Source organism: Cheilinus undulatus, linkage group 3 (genome assembly GCF_018320785.1).
Source record: "Cheilinus undulatus linkage group 3, ASM1832078v1, whole genome shotgun sequence".
Classification (NCBI taxonomy): domain Eukaryota; kingdom Metazoa; phylum Chordata; class Actinopteri; order Labriformes; family Labridae; genus Cheilinus; species Cheilinus undulatus.
Genome location: NC_054867.1, coordinates 55,440,065 through 55,466,182, shown reverse-complemented (window position 1 = coordinate 55,466,182; position 26,118 = coordinate 55,440,065). Strand labels below are relative to the sequence as shown.

The 26,118-nt window shown below is 40.1% G+C and overlaps 1 protein-coding gene across 1 annotated transcript; it reads left to right on the top strand.

Annotated features, from left to right (window-relative positions):
- The first annotated feature begins 440 nt into the window (after positions 1–440).
- appl1 (adaptor protein, phosphotyrosine interaction, PH domain and leucine zipper containing 1) lies at positions 441–26,118 on the top strand. The gene is made up of 22 exons (XM_041783283.1): positions 441–632; positions 5,309–5,407; positions 5,555–5,614; positions 6,257–6,328; positions 7,258–7,345; positions 8,389–8,430; positions 11,279–11,337; positions 11,652–11,798; positions 11,896–11,978; positions 12,153–12,314; positions 14,421–14,609; positions 14,738–14,780; positions 14,865–14,921; positions 16,607–16,698; positions 18,894–19,073; positions 19,152–19,204; positions 20,925–21,099; positions 21,457–21,493; positions 21,574–21,714; positions 21,803–21,853; positions 21,950–22,039; positions 24,405–26,118. Exons 1-22 carry the CDS (start codon positions 579–581, stop codon positions 24,552–24,554), a joined length of 2,124 nt encoding a protein of 707 aa, XP_041639217.1. The 5' UTR covers positions 441–578; the 3' UTR covers positions 24,555–26,118.

The window sequence follows — 26,118 nt, the reverse complement described above, 5'->3', positions numbered from 1 at the left end:
AGGGAAAATTAATTTATTGATTGATTTCTTTTGAAAGTTTTAGCGTGTATTTCTGTTATGACTCAGATGGCGTCTACAAGAGGGGCCGTCAGAGACGTCCTGTCTGCAGCTATATCCCTCTATAACACAGTTTCTTTAAAATGATGACATCCATAACTTTATAACTTTGGCAAGGAAACTAATGAAGGCAAAGAGTATCGCCATTTCTTGAAAATAAATGGGTTTCTGTGCTTTTACACCCTTTCTTAACCTTCTTCCTCAACCAGTTACCAAAAAATGGCCTCCATTACGGCTCTAACCTGTACACGAATGCGGAGTTTCCAATGAGAGGGCGCTTCATGTTGGAGCCAAAATGGCGCCTTTTCCCTTTAAACAAGTAACCAATCGAAACCATGGAAGTTGTCTCCATCCAATCAAAATCCACTTGGGGGGCGGGACACGTGAAACCAGGCGGAGCTGTTTTGGGGTGTTGTGAATTCGTGTAGCCAAGAAATCTTGAGTGGGAGTTGTCGGACGGATTTGTTGTGCGATTTGTCGGTGGATTCGCGCTGATTAGCAACGCGCCAGCAGCAGCAGCGATGCCCGGGATAGAGAAGCTGCCGATAGAGGAGACGCTGGAGGACAGTCCGCAGGTAACGGCTCTCTTTCCTGGAAACGTCAGCTAGCATGCTAACATTAGCATCCTATACAGCTAGGCTAACTGTCTTTGTAGGCACAGAGCCCAACAACCAGCGAAGAGCTACCAAGTTCAAGAAGTATGCTAACCGCTAAGGGCCCTTAAACCAGGGCTGTCAGCCGGACAGTTCAGGCCGGATCATCCAGCTGTGTGCTGCATCAGGATGAGACAGCTGAAGCTAACAGCTGGTGGGAGTTCCTGTCAGAATGCCAGGTCACAGTGTCAAACATTCAGAGAGAGAAATGAACTGGTGAAATGAGTTAGCCGGATACTTCCTTAGCCACCAGGCAGTGCTTCCTCCCCCTCCTTCCAGTGATTTCTGGTGATCTGGTGGCCAAGCAGCGGTGTCACCCTCCTGCTTTATGCTATTGTTAGATGTGAAAGTCACACAGAGCTGTGAGCTGCAGCTGCACTCGCTCAGATAAGCCCAATCACTCATGATGGATTCTGCTGCAGATCAAAACACCTGCTGTGACGTCACGGATTGGGGTGTGGCCAAACAGGAGCAGACCTAAAAGGTTCATTTTGTGTACGTAGGGGAATCTGACGATGACATAATGAACTTTAGATATTGGGAAATTCAAAGTCTTCACAATCTTCCTCAATTTTACGATGAGTAACATTTTTCTGAAATTGCTCCACAGTGTTTAGACCAGTGGTTCTCAAATGGTGAGGCGAGGCACGCTAGTGGGCCCTGAGACCAGTCTAGGTGCGCCCTGGGAATCTGTCTGGACCCCTGATAAACCCAGAGAAAGGACCCTCCCCAGCTGTGGTTTATTGATGAGTGTGTGTTGGATCAGTAGCATTGGTGCTAGCATCCTCGCTAACAGTTACCTCATTTGGCAAGCTATTATTGCTACTTTCAACCAAGTTAACCAATTTTTCTCCTCATTTTGCCACTAATTTTGTCAACTTAAACTATTTTTGCTGCTTTTTAAAAATCCTTTTTTGCTTCTTTTTTGGAACTTTTTGCCACATTTAACCCGTTTTTGCTACCTGTTTGATGGTTTTTGCTGTTATTTGGGCATTTTTTGCCCATTTTTTTCATCCCTTTTGACCATGTTTTAGCGAACTTCAACCCTTTCTTGCCACTTTTCTGCCACTTGTAACCTATTTTGTCACCTTTTTGACACTTTCAACCCATTTTGCCACCTTCTTGCTAATTTTAACTCACTTTGCCTTTGTTTGGCCACTTTTTGCCTAATTTTGTCCATTTTTTAATCCCTTTTAAACCATTTTAACCACATTTTTACAACATTTAACCCTTTGTCCAGTTGTAACCCATTTTTTTCCCCTTTTTGACATTTTCAACATGTTTTGCCATTATTAACCAATTTTTTGGCCCCTTATGCCAGTTGTTCACCATTTTTGATGTTGTCTTGCCACCTTTTACCTGATTTTGCCATGTTTTATCATCACTTTACCAATTTTTGCCACCTTATGCCCACTTTTGCCACCCCCAGTTGTCTGGGCCCCAGAAACCTCTCCCCTTTATCCCCCCATATGGACCACTTTGACTGTAACAGTAATTGAAAAGTCTATTTTGTATTGATATAAATATGGTGTGCCTTGAGATTTTGGCTTAACCTTAGGTGTGCCTTGGGTGAAAAGGTTTGAAAACCACTGGTTTAGACGCACTTTTCCTGGATTGGTAAACTACTACTCCACTACTCCTGAGATACTGAGAGAATTCAAAATGAGCCAATAATTTCATTGAATGGTCAAATGTCTTGGTTTCAACATTTGATATTGGTTATGTTCTTTTGAGGAATAAGATTTGGGTTTATGAGGTTTGAAAATCGTTGATTTCTGTTTTATTTACATTTTACATAGTGCCCCAACATTTTTTTGGAGTTGGGGTTGCTTGAAATGATGTAAAAAAGGATGTTTTTCAGCAGCTTCACTCATAAACAAACACGTTTTCATCTGAATTTGCTCCAGTTTGTTCAGTAAAACATTAAAAACAATGAATAAATGTGAAATAGCAAGAGGAAGGCAAGGTTTTAGCAGCTATACAAAAACGCCTGCAAGTTAAACCACCTTTCTTCCTCATTCTGATGCTCAGTTTGATCTTCAGTACAGTCTTGACTGTGTCTACATAACTCACAGGTGTCAAACTTAAGGCCCGGGGGCCGAATGTGGCCCGCGGTGCATTTTACCCGACCTGCAAAATCATATCTTAATTAGAACTGGCCTGCTGCTATGAGGTCTGCAGATTTCCTCCAGTATAAAAATGTAAATTAAACCTTAAAGATTAAAAAAAGCCTTGTGAAGTCAAAAATCTGAAAAAGTAAAGAGTAGAAATAATTAGATAAAAAGTCAGAAATGAGGGAAAGAGATCAGTTTGTGTTTTCATTTCATATTTTAATTTTGCATCCCAAGATTATGACTGAAACTTAGGATTTTGACTTTTCATTTCATATTTTGACCTTTTAAATTAATAATTTTGACCTTTTTTCCTCATGTTGTGACCTTTTAGATTCACAAATTTTCATTTTAAATCAAATCTTGACCTTTTAAACTCCTAACTTAGACTCTTTGACTCCCATGTTTTCACTCTTTAAACTCCTGATCAAGAACTTTATCTCATTTTAACCTTTTAGAGTCACAGTTTTGAATATTATCGTCTGTTTTGACTATTTGAACTTTTGGTTTTGTATTTGATCTCATATATTTACATTTTACAAACCTTATTTTGACTTTTAATTTTGTATTTTGACCTTTGGGACTTACAAAGTTAGCTTTTGATCTCAGATTTTGAGCCTTTAAAGTCATGTATTTATTTAGCATTTCATTGACATGGACACACAGTAACATTGGTGCTGTGATATTTAATCATTTTGACTTTTTTTTTTTTTTTTTTTTAGAAATCTTAAAATCCTTTATCACAGGGGTGTCAAACTCAACCACAGCAGGGGCCGGATTCTGGATTTAGCTCCAACCTAAGGGCCGAACAGGGTCAACACAACCTTAAACTGTCAACCTCATTTACCCCAGTAGTAAAATATGAAAAAAAAACCAGCACTGATGATAAATCATTTGAAATTTCAAAAAAGTAAAAATGATAAGTTTAAAGGTTCAGATCTGAGATAAAAATTCCAATTTATTAGTTCAAACGATCAGAACACGATATTATAAATTGAAAATAAGGTTTTAAAAGGGCAAATATACAAGGACAAAGTTAAAATCATAAGTTTGAAAGGTCAAAATATAGGGTAAAATTTGAAATAATGAGTTTAAAAGTCAATTATGTCGTGAATTTTTAAACCATGAGTCAAAATGTGGGATTAATAAGCCAAAATTAGGAGTTAAAAATGACCAAATATAAGCCAGAATTCAAAATGACGAATTAAAAAGTTGAAAATATGATTTCATGAGTGTAAAAGGTCAAAATATGATTAAAAAAAGGAAAAATTATGAATTTAAAAGTTCAAAATATGAGAAAAAAGTTGAAACCATGTGTTTAAAAGTCAAAATATGGGATTAAAAAGCCAAAGTAAGGAGTTAAAAAGGTCAAAATATGACATAAAATTTAATATTGGGAATTTAAAAGATAAAAATGTGACATATAAAGTCCAAATTATGACTTGAAAGGGTCAAAGTATGAAATGAATAGTCAAAATCATAAGTTTGAGTCGTAATCTTGAGATGCAAAATTAAAAATATGAAATATAACACCAACTATTTTCCCCCCACCTTCTTGACTTTTAATCTAATTTTTTTTACTCTTTACTTTTTCAGATTTTTATGGCTTAACAAGGATATTTTAAATAATCAAGCTGAAGTTTACAATATTGTACTGGAGGAAATCTGCAGACCTCATACTGGTGGGCCAGTTTTAATAAAAATATGATGTGATCTCCCGGGGCGGATATAATCGTTCCTCGGGCCGAATTTGGCCCCCGGGACTTGAGTTTGACACCTGTGCTTTATCATAACTGCTGAATTTCCCCCAAAATTCATTACCTGTAAAAACACAGTTGACAGTTTTCAGTTAAATCTTGACCCTGTTAGGCCCTCAGGTTAGACCTAAATTTAGATTTCGGACCCTGCTGTGATTGGGTTTGACACCCCTGACATAACTGAAAGCATTGGCTGCTCAGAGTTTTCCACAGAGACACATTTTACTTGAGTGGTAGCGGAGGCAGATGGGGTCATTGAACCTGCCTTATTTTCTATTCATTAGTGATATGATGTCTAAAGATTGCTCATTTATCATCGCTCACCTTTGAACTGTTGACCTTGCTGTTCCATAATCATAACAGTTGAGCTGCTTATTGTTGATACGATATCGTAATTTACCCATCATCCTTTTGTTCAGAGGTACAGGATGCTACTGTTGGTGAGAAGCTGCAGAAAAAATGTTAATATGATGGCGTAAGAAATACATTGTGCATTTATGTATAAATGAACACCTCTTTCATGCAAAAGTGTTGTATAATAGATAGATTTCAATAAAACAAGAAGAGGAAATGGTGGGCAAATATTCTTGGGTGGCTATCCAAGTATCCCCTAGGTGTCAGAACCACTGAATGTAATGCGAGGGATTATTGAAAGCCATAATCTGTGGGTCTTTTATGAAATGGTCTCCAGCATTCTTTAGTTTTGACCACATTTACGTCTTGTTTGCAGACACGCTCTCTTCTGGGAGTGTTTGAGGAGGACACTGCAGCCATCTCTAACTACTGCACACAGCTTTACCAGGCCATGCACAGGATTTATGATGCACAGGTACTCAGACGTATGATTGACAGCCGCTCTGCCCCTGGCTTTGCATGCATAGGCAGGACAAATATGAACATTACCCAGCTGCTGCTAACAGAAAAGTTTTTTTCTCAGTAGTGTCTTCATTTCTCTCTCTCTCTCTCTCTCTCTCAGAACGAGCTGAGCGCCGCGACACACCTGACCTCCAGACTGCTGAAAGAGTACGACAAACAGGTGGGAAAGTCACATCATAACAGAAACCAGAAGAAAACACTGCTCTATCATTCCCTGAACTGTCCTCTTCCTACAAATGTGGATAATTTAAAATCCAATCTATCCAGAGCTCTGATGCACATCCTCTCACTCAAACAGTGACCACATCATCCCTGACCTTCAAAATCTCCATGCTTAACTAAAAATCCTGCTCCGTACACACAAAGCCACCAACCAAGAGGCCTCCTCCTACCTCACTGACCTCCTCTACTGTCACACTCCTTCCTCTAGCTTCTGAACTTCCTACCAACCTCCTTTTTCCACCACTTAAAACCAGAATGCTGTCCCATTTAGAACTCTCTCCCCTCACATATTCAGGACTGCACTGACCCGTCTGTATTCAAATCACTGCTCCAGACTCAGAAGCTGTCAGTGTGTGATTTATCTGTTGTTGATGTTTGGTTCATGATTTGACCTACGTGTAGTGTTTGTGTGTTTATGTTTTGGTCTTTTTAACTACAAAGCAGTGTCTTTTAGTACCTGAAAAGCTCTCTGTAAATAAAAGTAAAATAATTCTATTTGAACTCTTGAAATGCCAGTATCTTACAGGTTGCAATGTCATTAATTTCATTCTTATTTCCACCTTGTTGCTTTTGTGTGCAGCGTTTTCCTCTCGGGGGCGATGATGAGGTGATGAGCTCCACCCTGCAGCAGTTTGCAAAAGTTATTGATGAGGTGAGGAAGAACACAAACATGCCACCGCCCTGCAGTCTGCTTATTTATACTAGATGTGCTTCACAGACAGATTTTACCTGATATGGAGAAACCAAATATCTGATGTGAGATGTGAATGTGCAAAAATATTTTTGCAATATGTAGCTCTTATTTTTTTCCAGTTTGACTGTTTTCTGATAACACTCCTCTCCGCTCTTTCTCTTCCTGCCTCTCGTGTAGCTCTGTAGATCAGTGGTTCTCAACCTTGGGGTTAGGACCTCCTTGGGGGTCGTGAGAAACTAAGAGGGGGGTCTCAAGATTCCCTTAAGAAACTAAGAATATTTTTCAAATTTGCCTGTTGCCACTTTTCACCAATTTGGTCAAATTTTGACACATTTTTGCCATTCAAAACTTATTTTTGCCATTTTAAACCCTTTCCACCACTTTTTTCTGCCTGTTTTTGCTACTTCTAAACCAATTCTTGCCACTTTAGTTTTTTTTTTTTTAACAATATTGATTTACATTTTTAAGAAGGCTATATACTACACAAATGATTTAAAAAAGAGACTTGTTTCTTTGATAAGAGTGGTTATTTTTTCAGGTTAGATATAAAATATGGATATCACAGCTTAACTTTACAATGGACAATGATTTAGCTGGTCCTCAGTTTGGCTGGGCCGCAGAAAGCTCTCTCCTTTATCCCCCCTTTGGACAACCTTGTCTCCACATGACTGTTTTTGAATGTGCATGGCTGTGTTCAGCCACCTTCAGGTACAGTGGGGGTCCCCGGTCTCTGGCACCTTTATTTTAGGGGTTATAGGCTGAAAAGGTTGAGAACCACTGCTGTAGATAACATGATGTCATCTGCAAACTCCTCATATGATCACATTGTGACTTTTCAGCTGAATCTGTGTTTCCTAGTATTTAAATTCTTCTCGCTCTCTCTCCAGCTGAGTTCCTGTCATGCTGTCTTGTCCACCCAGCTGGCAGATGCCATGATGTTTCCCATCACACAGTTTAAAGAGAGAGACCTGAAGGGTAGGTACACAGAGCACTAATGATTAAACCTAACACCTGTTTATGTCATATTTACAACATGAGCATTGGTAAAAAGTTACAGAAGAAATAACAGCCTAAAATGTGCTGAGGAAAACCTTCTTATATTACATGGCCACCTACTGTAGTGAAGTACTTCTGACAATGAGTCGATTCTCCGTGATGCCTTATAACCCTACAAAGCAGAAAGACTGGTCAGATTCCACGTCTGTCATCAGGCAGATCCATCTTGCTAAATTCCTATCTGAAATGATTGTGCCATATCTGAAACTGGACGGGCCAGTGGGCGTCATTTGAGGAGAATGAGGCAATGGGTGGGGTTTAGTTATACTGCAAGCCAGTAGCTGTGGCTGCCACCGGTGTAGGGATAAGCTGACGTAGCTACAGTAAAGTGGCAGTTTTATCAGAACTGGCTCCGGTTTCGCTCAGTGAGTAGAGCAGGTGTCCAGGCGCGATCGATTCATGGTCTTGGTGCTGTTTGGTGCTGTCTGCTCTATTTCCCCATATTTCCTGTCTATCTTCAGCTGTCCGATCCAAATGCAAAAAATTTCTTTAGAAAAATGAAACAGGGCCCATTTCTTTATTAAAAGAAGAGCAAACAAACAAAACAAACATTTTTTGTGGAAAAGACGTTTTTTAACTTCCCCTAACTGGCCTCGACATCAGTGTGATGCATTAACAAGCTCCACCATTAACCCCTTAAAGCCTGTTGTATCATATTTGATACTTTTGTGATACCTCTAATCAATATGACCGATAAATTCCTAAAAAAACTTCTGAATACAATCTGAAGATGAAGATGAATGCAGACGAAGAAGACCAGCAAGAATAATGTTTGGAGTTCAAATGTTTTAATTCTTTGCCATCATAATTTAAAATCTGGTGTTCTATATCTCCATCACAAAAGGAGAGAAACATTTTAATGTTAGGCGAGGATAACGTTAAATAAACCCTCTGACATCATCTCAGCATTCTGCACAAATAAATCATCAACATAACAATGCTTTCTTTCTGCTTCTTTCCAGAGATCCTCACTCTGAAGGAAGTCTTCCAAATAGCCAGTGATGGTGAGTCTTTACTGCTTATGTTGGCTGCAAAGCTCCAAGGGCTTATTTTTCAAGTAACCCATCTGTAGCCCGGCCAACATTTACCTAATTTTGCTACATTAAAATCTCTGCTCCCAACCCCTCCTTTAAAGGAGACATATTATGCAAAAATCACTTTTTCAGGCTTTTCTAACACAAATGTGTGTCCCTGGCCCGCCACAATCCCCTCAAATACCAGAAAAATCCATTCCCTCTCCCCCTTCTCCACCTTTCAGAAAATGTGTGCTGAAACAAGCTGTTCTCAGATTTAGCTCCTGGTGACCAGGAGCTAAATCTCACCAGACTCACCAGGAGCGTGAGCACCTGCCCCCAGGTTTGGTTGGCCCGCCCCCACTTGGAGGAAAGTTCTGCCCTCCTTTACTGATCCTCTCAAGTACTAGCTGAGATGCTGATAGCTCAGTGGGTTATCCTGCTGACTACAGTCTGGGAGGTTGATGGTTTGAACCCAAGTCAAGTTCTAAACTTTGGATGAATGTGTCTGTAGTACCAGGAGTACTGCATCCATATCCTGAGAGGGGTGTGGTCAGGGGCGGAGTCAGACAGCTAATTACCATTAAAAGCCACAGACACAGAAACGGCTCGTTCTGAGCAGGGCTGAAATAGAGGGGGTTTTAAACGTACAAAAATTCTATACTGGAGTGTTTCTTCAGCAGCAAACTTCACAGGCATGTTTTGGGGACCTCTGAGACCGATTTAAGCTTGTCTTAAAAGGGTCTAATATGTCTCCTTTAAAATCTGGCAACTTGTAATATGAACAAACAAATGCTTTTTTTTCATTGTGGGATTTTATTGAGAAAACAAAAGCAAGATGCTGCTGCTAAACAAATTTTCTTGTTTATTTGCTGTCAGAAAGATGAGTCCTTTCGCAGCCCCTGTCTTTGACAGAAATGCTGATGCACAAATGTGAATAAATAACTAAATCTGCAGATGTCTGAATCCATTTGACTTTAAACGTTTTTCAAAAATAAGTACAACTGGTAAAAAAATAATGCTAGAATTTGCTGAAAGGATTCTCCATCTGTTCCTCCAGGCTGAGGTGTTAAAATAGGTTCCTAAAATACATCAACAAATAACAAATACAGACATACAGGATTTCTCCAGAACAGGGCTGAATAGTTTGCAAAAACAATCTTAATTGTGATTTTTTCCCCCAATATTGCGATTGAGATTTAATATGCGATTATTCTCAAGTCAATCTTGTGTATTTTTTGACAAACTCAATCAATAAATAACTCCTAAATAAGACCACGTGTATTGAAAACAATGAAATAATTTCAGAAACAATTAATCCATAGTAGCATGAATCTGTAACCTTGCAAAGCAGATGGATACGCCCGTTTCCTTGTTTCTCACTGATGAATCCATGTTACAAAGCTCCCATCTGAAACGTTTGGGCCCCGTTAGTAAGTGACAGGACCAATCAGTGACGAGGGGCAGTACTTTCAGATGCAGCAGAGTCGTGAGGTAAACAAGCAGCAGCAAGAGCTGGTGCAGTTATGGAGGAAGAGATTAGCATGGATGCTGCTAAAGCGCCAGTTTTATCAGAACTTGACGACATTTCTTGGTTAAAAGAAGAACAAAGAACAGCAGTGAGTTGTTTTCTTTTCAAAAACCACAAAGGTCGAGTACTGACATGTCTACAGTCACCATGTTTCATGTTATTCCCCAGTTGCAGCTCAATAGCAGCTACGTCATGTGTTTTGTTGCTCTGATTGGCCTGTAGAGATGTGACAGACAGAACGTTCACCCAATCACACTCAGAGTTTTTTTCAAAGCCTCTGCCTTTTCTCAGACATTTCCTATTGAAGCTTTCCCGGATGGATGTGTGAAAGTAATCCATCTGGCGTGTCAGGTTAATGAATCTGAACATGGGGGTGCAACAAACTTTAAGCTGTAAGGAGGCGGCTGGGGTGGAGGAGATGAAGCTGTCTACCAGCTGATCACAGCTGATCACAGCTGGGATATGACTTTCATGAAGTAGCTAAGGCTAGGCTTCATCAGTTTTATTACCTTCACCAAGGAGGTTGTGTGATCGGCAAGGTTTGTTTGTTTGTTAGTTTGTTAGTTAGTTAGTTTGTTAGTTTGTTTGTTGGCAACATAACCCCAAAAGTTGTGGACGGATTTTCGTGAAATGTCAGAAATGGCATAAGGAAGAAGTGATTCAATTTTGGGAATAATCCAGATCACCATCTGGATCCAGGAATTTTTTGAAGGATTCTGTACTATTGGGAGGTAGGGCTAATGATGGAGGTCTGCGCTCTCCGAGTGCTTTTCTAGTTTAGAATGAGCTTAATATTTTTGCTTATATTGCTCATGTGATGTCATTTGCTTTCTTTAAGGACATTAGCATTTTTATATCACTCATTTTGATTAAGAAAAACATACATAAAACACAGAACGGAGGATTTTATAAACCATTATAAAAAATGAGACTTGAATGTTTGCATAATGTGCATAAAATCCCTCCTGCAACAAAAAGGATTTATTAAACTGGTATTTTGACACATTTCAAGTCAAAGAAATATTGCAACTTCTGTGATTTGTAAATTGCAGCAGGCCAAATTGCGATCTAGTCTAATTTGTGATTAATTGCCCAGCCCTACTCCAGACTGTGCACTTCAATATGAAGTATTTTTCCCACATGACTCACATTTGTTGAGGTCAGGTTCAGCTTAAATTGATCACTGCCTTGTTTTTCATGCTTTAGAGAACAGTCTCTATCTGAGATGCAGCTTCATGTTTCTCTCTATCTTCTGTCACTTCTAAACATCAAAATATGAAAATAATCAGTTTATGTTTGTGTGCGCAGATCACGACACAGCCATTAACAGATACAGCCGCCTGTCCAAGAGAAGAGACAACGACAAGGTAACAGACACTCCTGTCAGCTCAATAATGCCAGTATTTCCTTTATAATTAACTCTGTATTTAAAAGATAACCTATGTTTGCTCTTTTTCTGGTACTCTTATTTACATGTGCATCTCATACAAATTAGAATCTGATATAAAAGTTAGTTCTAGTTAGAGGAATGACTGCAGGTCTATTTTTATAACGACTCACTAAAGCAGCAGCTTTCTGAAAGGAGAGATGGTGCCTGTATGATTATTTCACAATCCAATTGTCCTGGAGATTTCCCAGTTACTTGAGCTGAAATAAGAGGAGAGTGTTTTGTGTGTTTTAGTTGAGGGCAGAGGCAGTGGAGGATGTCTACACCTCTCGCAAGAAACAGCACCAGACCATGATGCACTACTTCTGCTCGCTCAACACTCTGCAGTACAAGAAGAAGACGGCGCTGCTGGAGCCGCTGCTGGGCTACATGCAGGCCCAGGTAGATGCACATATACACCTAAATGTGTATTTAAAAACAAATCTACTGTTTATAAGAGCATTTAGCCAGCCTGCTGATGTCTGTTTGGTTCACACAGATCAGCTTCTTTAAGCTGGGGTCAGAAAATCTCACCCAGCAGTGGGAGGAGTTCCTGGGAACCATCGGGACCAGTGTCCAGAAGTAAGAACGGCACCCTGAGTCTTTGTCTATCAGAAAGTTTTTGGATAATTCCGTCTTTTGTCTGCATATTTTGATGTCTTCTTTTAGAAAGATAGAAACATAAAATCAGTAAATCAGCTTTGAGAGGAAAGTTTGACTACATCACGTTTATATATCGTATCTGTTTGTTTTTAGTGTTCGTCGGGAGATGGAGGAAGAAGTCGGCCAGATGCAGCAGACCATTCAGGATATGGAGAGGTCATGTGACCCTCTGTATGCACCATGTGACCCTGACCCCGCCCACTCACCTGTGTGCCGCAACCTGACTAGGAAACAGGGCTACCTGTACATCCGCAAGTAAGACACTTTATTGAATGTCACATGTGGAAGGTTGTTGTAGAAAAATTAAATTCAGGGTGAAAAGAAGTTGAACTTTAAAGGTATATTTCAGAGTTTTTGAAGTTGGGTTGTATCAGGTACTTGGCAATGATGGAGGCATTAGCCTGCTGAGATTTCAGCGTGTATTGCCCCTTTAAGGAGACTAGGAAGCCAGGTTATACAGCGCTGCAGACAGGTACAGCTGCTCTTCATTTAGTGAGTTTTAGATGTAAAAAAATGGGCCAAAAAACAATGTTGGCTCAATTGTACACTTCATCAAAAAACTTGGAAGCGTTTTATTTTTCCCCCATAAAGCCTTCTGGGTTTGGTACTATTTTACAACGCAACCTTCAGCTAAGTGTTCTTCCACCTCAAACTATTGTTGCCTCCTGATCAGCTGTTTGGGTGTGCAGGCTTCAACAGAGGCGACAACAAACTGAACTAAAACAAAACTTAAAATGAGCAATTTTGACTCGAGTGACAATGGCGTGGCATTAACTTTAGGTAGGAAAGGATGCCTTTAGGAGCTGGAGTACATAGAGGAGCAAATTGTGCAGATTGAGACACGGCAGGAAGAAAGAGACTGGTGACCAGGAGAGATCCCCCGTTACCTGGTAGTGTAGGTGTGTAAACTGTGAGCCCACAAACATGCAGAGCTAGTACTGCCACGATGATCGGGACATATTAGCTACAGATTTTTTTGATATGATACATTTTAGCCAGCATTGTTTTTGTCCCATTTTTACCTAAAATTCACTAAATTATGCGGAGCAACTGTACCTGTCTCTAGCGCTGTATACCAAGCTTTCTTGCGGTCAAAGAAATGTCATTTCTACGTCTCTGATATTTCTGTACCTCTACAGATATTCTGGTTTGGTCTCTTCTAGTACCCAGGTTAAGCTGTTGGGTCAGGAGCTGGTACTCTAGAGCCACATTTCCATCAGGGGGTCCAGTCTGTTGGACAATAATGTGAAGTTGTACATGGTGCTTTGTGCAACATCTTACACTTTAACCACCTCCTCGGAAGGTGAGAGTCCCCCGTCTCTGACGCTGGTATTTTGGGGGTCATCAGCTGAAAAGTTTGGGAACCCCTGCCCTAATGCAGAGCTGTCAAACTCAAGCACGACAGGAGCCAGATTCTGAATTTAGGTCTAACATGAGAGCCTAACAGGGTCCACATTTAACCTTAAACTGTCAGTGATTCGGCGATAATAAAAAAGTCAGAATGACAAGTCAAAATTAGTTGTTCAAAAGGTCTAACACAAAGTTAAAAGTCAAAATAATGTTTTTAAAAGGTAAATATATGAGATAGAAAGTCTAAATCATTAGTTTTAAAGGTCATAACATGGAATAAATCAAAATTATGAATTGAAAATATTAACATTTGAAATAAAATGTAAAAATGGTAAGTTTAAGTTATAATTGTGAGATGCAAAATTGAAAATACAAAATGAAAACACGCATATCTTTTACCACATTCCTGACTTTTTATTAAATTATTTTAATATTTAACTCTACTCATTCTTATTCTTATGACTTAACAAGGATATTGTCAATCATCAAGGTGAAGTTCACATTATTATACTGGAGGAAATCTGCAGTTATAATAAATATATTATGTGATCTGGTTGGCTGGGTACACCTGTGCCATGGGCCAGATTTGGCCCCCGGGCCTTGAGTTTGGCATCCCTGGTGTAAGCCATCTGAGTGTCCTGTGTCTACTCGTCTCAGTGTCTGAGGAATTTCCTCATCATTTGCTGATGCTGCCAGGACGCTGTGCTTGAAGTGGCACAAACACTGAAATCTCTGGAGGCTAATGCCAAGTACCGTATACAATCCGAGAGGAACACCTGCCTTCTTTTAAATGACCTGCAGGGGGCGTCTGCTGCTTTCAAAATGAAGTCTGATGCATGAAAGTCAATGATAAAGTGATCCCCTCGGTTGATTACTTCCCTCTGTAACATAGTTAGAGCGTACCTGGCCGGTTCAAAAACAGCTTGAAAACAAAAGATGTCACTGGAAAAAGGCCAACCTCTTTTTGTCACTTTCAGAGTAGTAAAAGTAGTTTTTCTGTCTGTTTCTCAGTAAGACGGGGTTGGTGTCATCCTCCTGGGAGCGTCAGTACTTCTTCACGCAGGGTGGTAACCTGATGCAGCAGGGTCGAGGCGAGGTGGCAGGAGGGCTGGTCACAGACCTGGACAACTGCTCCGTCATGGCAGTCGACAGTGACGACCGCCGCTTCTGCTTCCAGGTCACTTCATTCGATGGCAAAAAGTGAGAGGGCTGACGTTTTTCAGTGGTTTTTGTTACTACATCACAATCCTCCAGAGTTAAAGTTAAAGTTCTGTTTACATGGAGTTTCTGGTTCTGAGATTTGACGTGTTCTTACGGCGTTCTGTCAGGGTGGTGACGTTGCAGGCGGAGAGCAGGAAGGACTGCGAGGAGGTAAAACATGATTCTGTAACATAACCTGCTCTGTTGTTGAATGTCAGCCTCCTCATCTGGTCTCTCTGCTGCTTCCTCCATCAGTGGGTCTCCACCATCAACAACATCTCCAAACGGATCTACCTGAGTGAGAATGCAGAGGTCTGTGTCCTTCCTTTGTAAACCTTTACCTGCACTCTCAGGTTATAGCTGCACTTTTCTTTTGGTTTAGTCCAGTTACTCAACCCTACTCAACCAAAGAGCCAAAGTGTTGAAAAATATCTTTGCAAGAGCCACAATCTAAGTGGTGACAAGTGGCAAAAAAGCTTGAAGTAGCAATAATAATAAGTTACAGGAGGCAAAAATGGTCTAAAAGCAACAAAAATGGGTGAAAAGGGGCGAAAACATGGGGGGAAAATAGAGTGAAAAGTTACTAAAATGGGCAAAAAGCAGTCAAGAGTGGCAAAAATGGGCAAAAATAGGAAACAAGTGGTAATTAATGGCAAAAGGTAGCTTTAAAGGATGAAAAGTGATTAAAAAAAAGAGAAAAAATGGGATAAAAGTGGCAAAAACAGGGGAAAAAAGAAACAAGAGGCATTTAATGGGAAAAGGTATCTTAAATGGGCAAAAAGTAGCAAAAAAAAATGGTAAAAAAGGGCAAATATGGGATTGAAGTGGCAAAAGAAGCGGCTAAAATAAGTAAAATTAGAAAAGTATGTGTAATTATAAACAAAAGGTAGCTTAAATGGGTGAAAATGGGGAGGAAAAAATGGTGAAAAAGGGCAAATATGGGATAAAAGTGTCAAAAATGGGTAAAAGTAGCAAAAACTGTCAAAAATAGGCAAAAAAGTCGTATTTAATGGCAAAAGGTAGCATAAATGGGAAGAAATGGGATACAAGTGACAGAAATTGGAAAAAGTGGTTAAAATAGGTAAAAAAGGAGGAAATAAGTGGTATTTAATGGCAAAAGTTAGCTTTAAAGGATGAAAAGTGGCAAAGGAAGGTGAAAAAGGGCAAAAAAGTTTCCCTTTTAAAGGTTTTCTGGGGGAATAGTATATAAAATTAAGACATAACAGAGCCACAAATCATCACAAAAGAGCCACACGTAGAATCCCTTGTTTTAGTCCATCCTGAGTCAACACCCACACCTCTAATGTGTTCAGGTATTTAAATCTGTCTGCTATTCTCTTGGAGCTGTTTTATATTATTACTGTACAGCCTTTAACCTTATTCAGAGGGTTAACAGAAGAGGATCGATGGGGAATTACCGGAGCTTTAGAGCGGCTGCAACAGTGATCATAATCAGTAATTATACTGAATATAATGATAATCCTGCCAGTTTCACTTGGCACCAGTAGAAATATATAAAAGAATCAGATGGTTTCAATGTGTAGAGGTCAGTCAATTGGCTCATATTTAACACAGGATGTGTAATTTTATCATTTTGCATTTAAATGTTGAGATTTGGACCCAGACTGATCAACAGTGTTAATAAATTCCCTTGCACATTAGGGTTTTAATGACGTATAGCTATTAGAGCTAATCTGTTAGAGTTGCAATAATTCAAACCAATCATTTTGTATAAACATCTGATGCTTTCTCTCTCAGCATGGTTATTTTTTACAGGCAGGATGGGGCTCTTAGACTAATGGCGATGCTCCCAAACCACCTTCATATGGTCAGATTAATTTTAAACAAGCTGACATTAAATAAATGGTGTCAGTTTTCAGGTTGATTTTGGATTTAGAAAGAAGATGATCCACAAGTTGGTACTGTGTTGTGATTTTGATGCATTCATGATCTTTTCCTCTTGGTCGATGCTGACAGTTCTGTCATGTTATTGGCAGGAGATCGCAGCCAGAGTGAACCAATCAGCTCTCGAAGCTGTGACACCGTCACCGTCCTTCCAGCAGAGACATGAGAGCATGAGACCCAGCAGGTGTGTTAATGTTCAGAGAGTCCTGAGCTGGAAATAGTTAAAGACCCTGTAAAGTGAAAATACATCTGTATTTAGGTTTGTTGTATGACGGCTCACTGTGTTATGAACCCCTAAATCAAATTTCAGTCAAATAAAAAATCTCTAAATTTATAAAATTAAGCTTCAAAATCATGAAAAATGAGGCAGTAAAATCTGCTCCAGGATGGTGTGGGCGTGTCTGTTGAATGAGCTGAAGCCACACCCACTCAGGAGAAATACTATCCTCTACCATCTGATTGGAGGAAAGCTCTCATGCTATTAGCCCCGCCCCTTGACTTCACGGTGACCTCATGATCAGAGCACAGCTGCCTGGTTCTGGTCCAGAGAAGAGCCAAAGTGTGTTTTCTGTCTGAAATCTCTGCTCTGATGCTGTCAGTGATCCATAGACCACTGTGGCTGATAGATTTGGTAAATTTACCTCACAATGCAGAAAAAAACAGCATTTAACTGACTGTTAACTTTAATAAAGGCAGAGACATCAGCTAACAACAGACTGGACTGAGATGAACTGCTCTGTGATTTGAGATTGTAGTGTTAGAGGGGCGGGGCCATTCCCCACTGTGTGCTGATGACATCACCAGCCCACATATTGGCCCCGCCCACATTAAACCCAGCCAGGAAAGAGGTAAAAAAACTTTCTAACAGTGTAAATCCAGAATTTAGTTACATGTAGATCGCAGTGTTTTTACATGTTTACAGAAACCAGATTCCAACATTTCTAGAGAATTCAGACACAAATTTTAGATTTCCCTTTACAGGGACTTTAAGTCCGTTTCAAGCATGCAACGCTGGAATTTCTGGATAATTTCAGGGTATCTCAGCATGAGATGCTTCTTCATACTCATCTGTCCCATCAGTGGATGGGTGGAAATGGGAAAATTCTAGAGTGCTAGTAGGGACATTTCAGGGTTAAAACAGGGTGTCTGCAGGCTTTTTAAAAGTATTAAAAGTTGATAAAGTAATACAGAAAAAATTAAGCCTGTTAAAAATATTTAAATGTTTTAAATGCAAGACTGCCTTCATTTTTTTTATATTTACCAACAATATTGTGGGCTTATTTTCCTGCTTTTGTTTTTATATTTAGTTTTAATCATATTGGGGTTATCAGTCTGCACACTTGTTAAGGTTCTGGTCTGTTGAGCTATCAGTACAACCTTAAAGCCTCGCCGTCTCTAGCTCCGAAATTAACCGTGTTAACAATCATGTTTGGATGTAAATGATTGGCGAGCTTCCTGAGAAGAGGTAGGGAGAGGGTGTGCTGGAGCCAAGCTTCACACCAATTCTTAACATTCTGCAGGATTTTGAACATAAAAAACATCTTTTGCCTAGTGTAATAGTATCGCAGAGTCTGTTTATGTTGGCACTGCAAGCTTCTCAAAGAAAGCTTTATTTACATACCACAATAACAAATACTATCAGCATTTTCTTCAATATGTCATCACATTTTTATCTTCAAATCTGCCTAAAAAAATGCAAAAATTGTAATCAATTGATGATGCAGTGGGGTCCTAAAATATATATAGTGAAAGTCTTGAAAAAGGTCTTTAAAAGTATTGAGTTTAATTTTGCATTTTCTGTATATACCCTGTAAAAACTGCTGTTTGCACTCACACATGCAGCTCACTCCCATAAATTCAGGAGTTTTCTACAAGAGTGAATAAAGCTGTATAGCATTTATGTCACTACTATGTGTGATAAAGATTTTAGTTCCACTCAGAAGTCAAACATTTGTTTTTCTGGTTTAACTTGAAGAGTCAGGCCTGCATTAGGCAGGGCAGCTTCTTACAGAGAGCCATGCAGAGGGCTGCACAGAGTTAAAACAACAATTTAACACTGAAAAAATTCAAACACAGCAGAAAGACACTTACATTAAATACAATATATTTAGAGAATATGAAACTTGTGGAAATACAGCAGTAAATAAAACTTTAAAAGATTTGTTCTAAGAGAGCTAATGGATGTAGAAAGCTTCAGATTATCTGGTTGTTTGTTCACTGGTGAGGAGGAAGAAACTAAAGCTGCCTCACCCTGTTTGGTTCTGGTTCTGGTTCTGGGAACAGTAAAGCAGTCCCAGGGGACCAGAGGGGTCTGGATGTGTCATAAGGGACTAAAAGATCCACTAGAGATCATCTCTCTCTTTCTCTCTCCCTGTCCAGTAAGGGGCGAGCAGGCCGGACTGGCAGCATCAGCTCTGTGGGCTCTGAGCCGTCTCCTGCCCTCTCTGTGCTCTCATTGGACGCTCTGGTTGCCCCAGAAACCCCCATCCAGTTTGACATCATCTCCCCCGTCAGCGAGGAGAACTCAGGGCAGAACAAGACGGCCGCTCAGTCTGGGAGGTAGGCGTGTGTGTTCTTTGGATTTTTAGTGGTTTAGTGTCTTTTTGTGTGTTTTCATGAATGTTGTTGTGTTCACAGGAGGAGTAATCCATTTGGAGAGTCAGGAGACAGCACATCAGAGGACAGTGAAGGTACTGTCTGTGTTTTTAAGGCCATGTTTGTATTAAAATGAGGAATCTCCAATTCATCAGAGATTCTGTTTATAGTCTTGTTAGAAGCCAGTGGAAACATTATCGCCCTCTTGTGGATTAGGGGCAGAAATCTTATAAATAAATGTTACTAGGTACTTCAGGACAAGTCCGTCCATAAAGAGGAGAGCTTTCTGGGGTCCTGCCAAATGGGGGCCCATGAAGGCCCACAAAATCACGGTCCTTTAAAAAGTGAAGCAGTGATGACCATATTTTATTTCTAACCTGAATAATGAGCATTCTTATCAAAGCAACAAAAATGAATTTTATTTATTCATGCTGTAGTATAGTAGAGCCTTTTTTTTTTATGTATATCCTTTTCTTGAAACAGAATTATCTTTGTATTTGATAAGAATGAGGATGGGCACACTGAACTAAAGAATTAGGAAAGTAATGTCAGAGTTCACCTCTAAACCGAGATTTACACAAATGTTAAGATGCCAAGGATTAAAGAAGAAAATACTAAGACCATTTGAATGGAAATATTAAATCATTGTGAAATTAGTAAAAAATGAAAACAAAAAAAAATGAGCGTAAGGCAGCAGAAAAAAAGTGCCAAAAAGACAACAAAAAACGGACAGAAAGTGGCAGAATATGGTTTTAAATCACAAAAATTGACATAAAATTGCAATAACAGGTAAAAAAAAGTGGAAAAATAAGTAGGAAGTGGCATAAATGGGTTAAAAGTTTTAAAATATAGTGAGAAAAATGGGAAAACTAAGCCAAAGTGTGATAAAAATGCCAAAAATAAGTGGCATTATTGTGGCAAAAATAGTGGAAAAATGGGTAGAAAGTAGCAAAAATGGACAAACAGTGGCAAAAAAAGGCTTAAAGCAGCAAAACTATGTTTAAAAAAATGTCAAAAAGTAATGACAGAAATGGGTAATCTCAGCCAAAGTGTGATAACAGTACCTAAAACAAGTGGCATAACAGCGGTGAAATGGGTTCAAGGTTACAAAAATGGGTAAAAACCAGCAAAAATGTGTTTCAGTGGCAAAAAGTAGTGGCAAAAATGGACAACTAGCATAAAAAATGGGCTTGAAGGAACAAAAACATGTAAAAGTAGCATAAATGGGTTAAAAGTTGCAAAAAAAATAGTGATAAAAATGGGTAAATGCATCAAAGTCTGATAAAAGTGCCAAAAAGAAGTGGCAAAAATGGGTGAAATCCACCAAAACTGTCAAAGTCAAATGTATTAATATATCACATTTAAAAACGCATAAGCCGACCAAATAGCCGTACAGAATGACAGAAGAGATGCAAATGAACATAGAATAGTGACCATGGGTTACAATGGGTTTAAAGTGGCAAAAATGGGCTGAAAAAGTGGTGAAAAGGGGTTAAAAAATAGCAAATAAATAAGTAATTCCAACATCTGGATTACAGCAGGGGACGGCCAATCACAGGGGTTTTCAGGGGTCCAGCCAGTTCTGTGTGCAGGTCTGCTTCAGAACCCCATCAGAGAGAATTGTAGGGATCAACCGAGGCAAATCACTTCCTTATATTCTGGGATGTCCCAAACCGAGATGATTCTGGAATGGTATTCATACAACATGAAATAAGGTATTCAAAGCTCAGATGCCTCTGAAGTTTGAGTCTTTACTTTGGTTAGATTTATGTCTACCTGTCTGGTATAATAACTTCTCAGCGGTGTCTGTCCTAGACTCCATCCTCCACCAGCTCTTCATCGTCCGTTTCCTCGGCTCCATGGAGGTGAAGACCACCGAGTCAGCTGACGTCATCTCTGAGACCATGAGGCAGATCCTGGCCGCCCGAGCCATCCACAACATCTTCAGGATGACCGAGTCACACCTGCTTGTCACCTGCGACTGCCTCAAGTATGAAACCACACGCGCTAGTGTGCATGTGTGTAGAAAACCATAATGTTCTTATGAAACATTTCTCAGAGACGAGATCGTCGTGATGTCCTGTGATTTACATCGGAAATGGACCATCTGTTCTCTATTTATTCTTCTTAATATTCTGTACGTTTGGTGAGTTTTGTCTTTGGAATGGACCTGAAATAGCCTGGAACACAGTAAGATTTTTAAATCTTATTGTGAAAATGTGAGAGCCCACACACAACGGCCAATAATGACTGCTGTCTCATAAGTTTTCCTTACAAATTAGAGACAAAAAGCCCCAAAACAATGTCTAAAAACTGCATTAAAAAGAAATATTTGTGTTTCTTCCAGGCTCATTGATCCTCAGACACAGGTCACTCGGCTCAGGGTAAGACCTCCTCTGCTTCTTTGATCAGAAGGTTTTATTCTCTGAGATTCTTAAGATAACATCACTTTCTCCTCCTGCAGTTCTCCCTCTCCTCTGTGATCCAGTCTGCGTCCCACCAGGACAACAAGCGACTGTTTGGGTTCGTTCTACAGCCTGGAGGTGGGCGAGGTGACAGCCGAGCCGTCTGCTACATCTTTGAGTCCAACAACGACGGAGAGAAGGTCGCTAGTGTCTTCATCTGTTTTTGCAGCCATCCTTCACCTCTCTGCTCTGATGGATCCGTCTAACTGTCTTCTTCATCTCTTTCAGATCTGTGACAGCATCGGTCTGGCCAAGCAGATCGCCTTCCACTCCGAGATGGTGAGACTGACTCAGAACGCTCAGCTAAAGCTATTTCCCTTAATCAGGTGATGTTTAGGTTCATTTCTGTCATGTTCCACTTGTGCTTACATTTAGGACCGAAAAGCATCAGAGAAGAAGAAGGAGCAGGACAAGGCCAAAGAGAAACAACAGGAAGAGCTCAGCAAACAGAGACAGATCGAGAAGGTGAGTTTTGAAGCGTCACCACAGACTTAAAAGTTAAAATGCTGCTGGTCCTTGACTTTTCATAAAAAGTCTGTATTCTAACTTAAAATGTTTTTTTTAACAAATTGCACGAAAGGCAAAGAAAATATGACCACTCCTCCCTAGAAAGACCACTGACGGTCATTTTGACTGCACAGATTTTGCTGCATTAAAGTGATTGGTTTCCTGTAGTGGCAGCTGTAGCATTCATTGATTCTCACAGAGTAGGCCACCTGTTGGCCCTTTCTACATGTTTGTTAGTGTAATGAAGCCAAGCTGAGGAGGTTTTAGGCTGTTGTTACTCAGGATAAAAGTGCTGCTCTGTGGTGCTGATCAAGGGCTGCTTTAAAGGACAATGTCGTACTCAGGCTGGCCACACTCTGCAGGATTTTAAGCCTGATCTACGGCCAGATTTGCCTTCCCAGATGATGGTGGGGGCGTTCCCTGAGTGAAGGCTCGTCAGACGATTATTTGACTGAATAATCCTCAAGTGTGTGGTATCATCACCATTTACTGTTTGAAATCTTCCAGACCAGAAATCATAAATATCAGACGTGTTTGATATTTACCAACCAGGAACCTTCTTGCTGTGAGGCAACTGCACTAACCCCTGCATCGCCATGCAGCCCAAGACCAAGACCATAAAAATCAATTTAAAAAAAAACATGACCAGGTTGAACAGCTAAAGGGCATTCTCTCTTTAATTTTATTTTTCTTTTTAACAGATAAAAACAAGGCGTCTGCAACTCTTTCAAAGCGCAACATGCAAAAATCTCAAACCTTAACCAATTTGTTCACCAACATCTTGTAAAAAATAAATCCTTTAATGTATTTAAAAGCTACTGACAGGTCTGGAATTATTTTAAATATCTGAAAATGAGATGTTTCACTAGATTAATCAGGTGAATGAGGCCTAAAGTGTTCAGAGGGATTTCTGACGAGCGACTTGATGAGTGCTTCTCCTTACTCTCACGTTAATGAAGTTGAAGAATAGCAGATCAGTGCTGGTCTCCACCGGTCTTGATGGAAAATCCCGAATCCAGCCAGTTCGAGACCGAGACAAGACCAAGACATTTAAAATGTAGACTCAAGTCCCAGAGCATTCTCAAAAAAGTTTTGACCATGAGCTGGGACATTGCTGTGGGGCCAAAGTCTGTCTGAATTAAGGTAGACTGAACCAGCCTTAAGGAACAGCTAAAGTCACTCTGAACTCGGCTGATAACTTCACTCATGGTGCGAATGTCTCATATCAAAAACAACAACAAAACTCCACCAGAAACATGAGAAGTGCAGCAGGGATCATTGTACAACAGGCAACATCTAAAACACAACTAACATTCTGCCCAAGGGCATGATGGGAACTCATCCCTCTGATTTGAAATCGCACTGGGTTGAGTCTAGATCAATGGAGTCTTTAGTCTTTACATAGTTTAACTAACACAGGTGGATCAACACAGTCAAATAACTCCAACACTGAAGACCATTTCATTCAGAATGGAGTTAAAATCATCTCTGAAATGTTCTACTGTGTCATCAACAGAGCTGGAAAAAGTACTCAAGTAAAAGTACAGTAACTCTGGTTCAAATTCACCAGAGTAAAAGTACTGAATTTAAAATGTACTTAAGGTACAAGCTAAAAAAAGCGCAATTAGAGTAATTTGAGTAAATGTAATGAGTTACTTTCCACCTCTGTTGAAAATGTAATTCCTGAGCATTAACTTTGAAAATGTTTGATAAAATAAGGAACAGATGACATGAAGGAGCAAACTTATTTTACATCCCTGGGGCTGCAGAGACACTGACGAGGATTAACTTTAAAAGACAATACAGCAGTTGATTTTAAAACTAGTGCAGTTATTGTGGATCTTAAAGGTCACATATTATGCAAAATACACATTGATGTTCTCCTGGCCTGTCCACAATCCCCATTCTCAGAATTTCCCCTCAAGATGTCATGTGGGTGTGAGTTAGCCCTGCCCCCAGGTTCGGTTGGCCAGCCCTGCTTGGAAAAAAGTTACGCCAGCTAAGAGTAGGAGAGGAGAGCCACATCCACTTCCTGAGAGGGGCGGAGTCAGGGGTGGAGTCAGACAGCTCATTAACATTTAAAGACACAGATACAGCTGGTTCTGAGCAGGGCTGAAACAGAGGGGTTTTTAGACATGCAAAAATCCAATACTGGAGTGATTTATCAGCCGCAAACTTCACAGGCATGTTTTGGGGACTTCTGAGACCGATATAAATTTGTCTTATTGGGGTAAACTATGTAAATGATGCATTCTTGGTATTCGAATACAAGGGGGCTGCACTTAGTATGTGCGTCGATAACAACTCATCTTTTTTCTTTTAGGATCTGGAGGAGCAGAGTCGGTTGATCGCCGCCTCGAGTCGTCCCGCAAACCCACCTGCCCCTGACGGACAGTTCCTCGTGCTTAGCAACAGCCAATCAGAGGACAGCGGGGGAGAGGAGGGAAAGAAGAGAGGCGAGTCTGAAGCCTAACGAAGCGAGGAGGACGCATGTTTCACCGCTCAAGCAGATCCCAGCCGGTACCGTCGAAACCAACATCTCAGGAGTCAGAGGAAGGGAACGTCACCCGCCCGTCCGGGGCTGCCTGGGAATAAAGAACATGTGCACCCTCGCTGTTGGACTCTGAAGATCATGGTGGAGCTCATCACTCTGCAAACAGAGGATAAACTAAACACACCCTCGCTGTAAGAAGAGGAGGGCAGCAGGCGTGGAAACGTCTGATAGCGGACGCTGCTTTTTATACCAGCTCCACATGTAAACATTAACCTGTAAGTTTCTGTTTTTTATGTTTGTTTTATAAAGAAAAAAGCTAACAGCAATGATAGAGGATTTAACTAAAAAACGTGGAATCATGAACCAGGATCTGACGGAGATGTGGAAGAACGTCAGAGCCAAGACTGCGATTGGACCGCACGTGTGAGAAATACAAGAAGAGAGGACGAACGAGAGCAAGGAGTCTTATTTTGAAGGGTTGTTCCTGTGTGGTGTGTCCTCCAGCTGACCATTTCTTAAAGCATCCTACAAAAATAGAGATTTTTTCTCTTCTTTCCTCCGTTCTCAGTGGATTCTCATAGAAATATCGCTGTGATTGTATGCAAAACAGCTGAAAACAATGCTATCTGCTACTACTAACCACTAAAACGACAGCATCCCATCATGCTTTAACTGTATTAATCATGAAGGAAACACATGATGCACCTGTAACTCTAGAGTCCAGACTCACTTTGGCCACCCACGGTTCAGATACCAGTTTAACCAGTGGACCCCCTTGTTTAAATGGCATCAGGTGATGATAGAAAACTGCATTCTGAATGATGCATTCCTCCTCCTTTACTCTCCACATGGAAGATTATCTTTCATAAAACCACTGCTGGTCAAACATGGCAGATAAAATTTCCACTATAAGCAAAAATCTGCACATTTCAAACACTAAATTTCCTCTCTTTTCTGCAGAATGTGCACTGAAATACTGATAATGGTTTATAGCAATTAGTGATGCACTCCTCTGATATTAAGGTGATCTATTTGAGAAGGGAAAATACATTTTATAAAATGCATGGTTAAAAATTACTTGAATAAAGAAAAAAAGCCTATTAAAAGTCCACTAAATGCATCCATACCTGATAAAGGTTTATTTTAATGCAGTTTGTAGTCAAGTGTCCATTATGAAAAAAGTGAAGATTAACTAGAGCAGTGGTTCTCAACCTTGGGGTTGAGAACCCCTTTGGGGTCACGAGACACTGAGAGGGGGGTCTCCAGATGGCCTTAAAAAAACTAAGAATATCTTTTAAATTACACTGTTGCCACTTTACACCAATTTTGTAATATTTTTTACACCTTTTCATCATTTTTCCCACCAATTCTAACACATTTTTGCCATTTACTACCTATTTTGGTTGGTTTTACTCTTTCCATTACTTTTTCTGCCTGTTTTTGTCACTTTCAAATCAATTCTTGCCCCTTAAGCTTAATGTTGCCTCTGTTGACCCATTACTGCCATTATTAAACCCTTTTTACACCCAGTTTCTCCCATTTT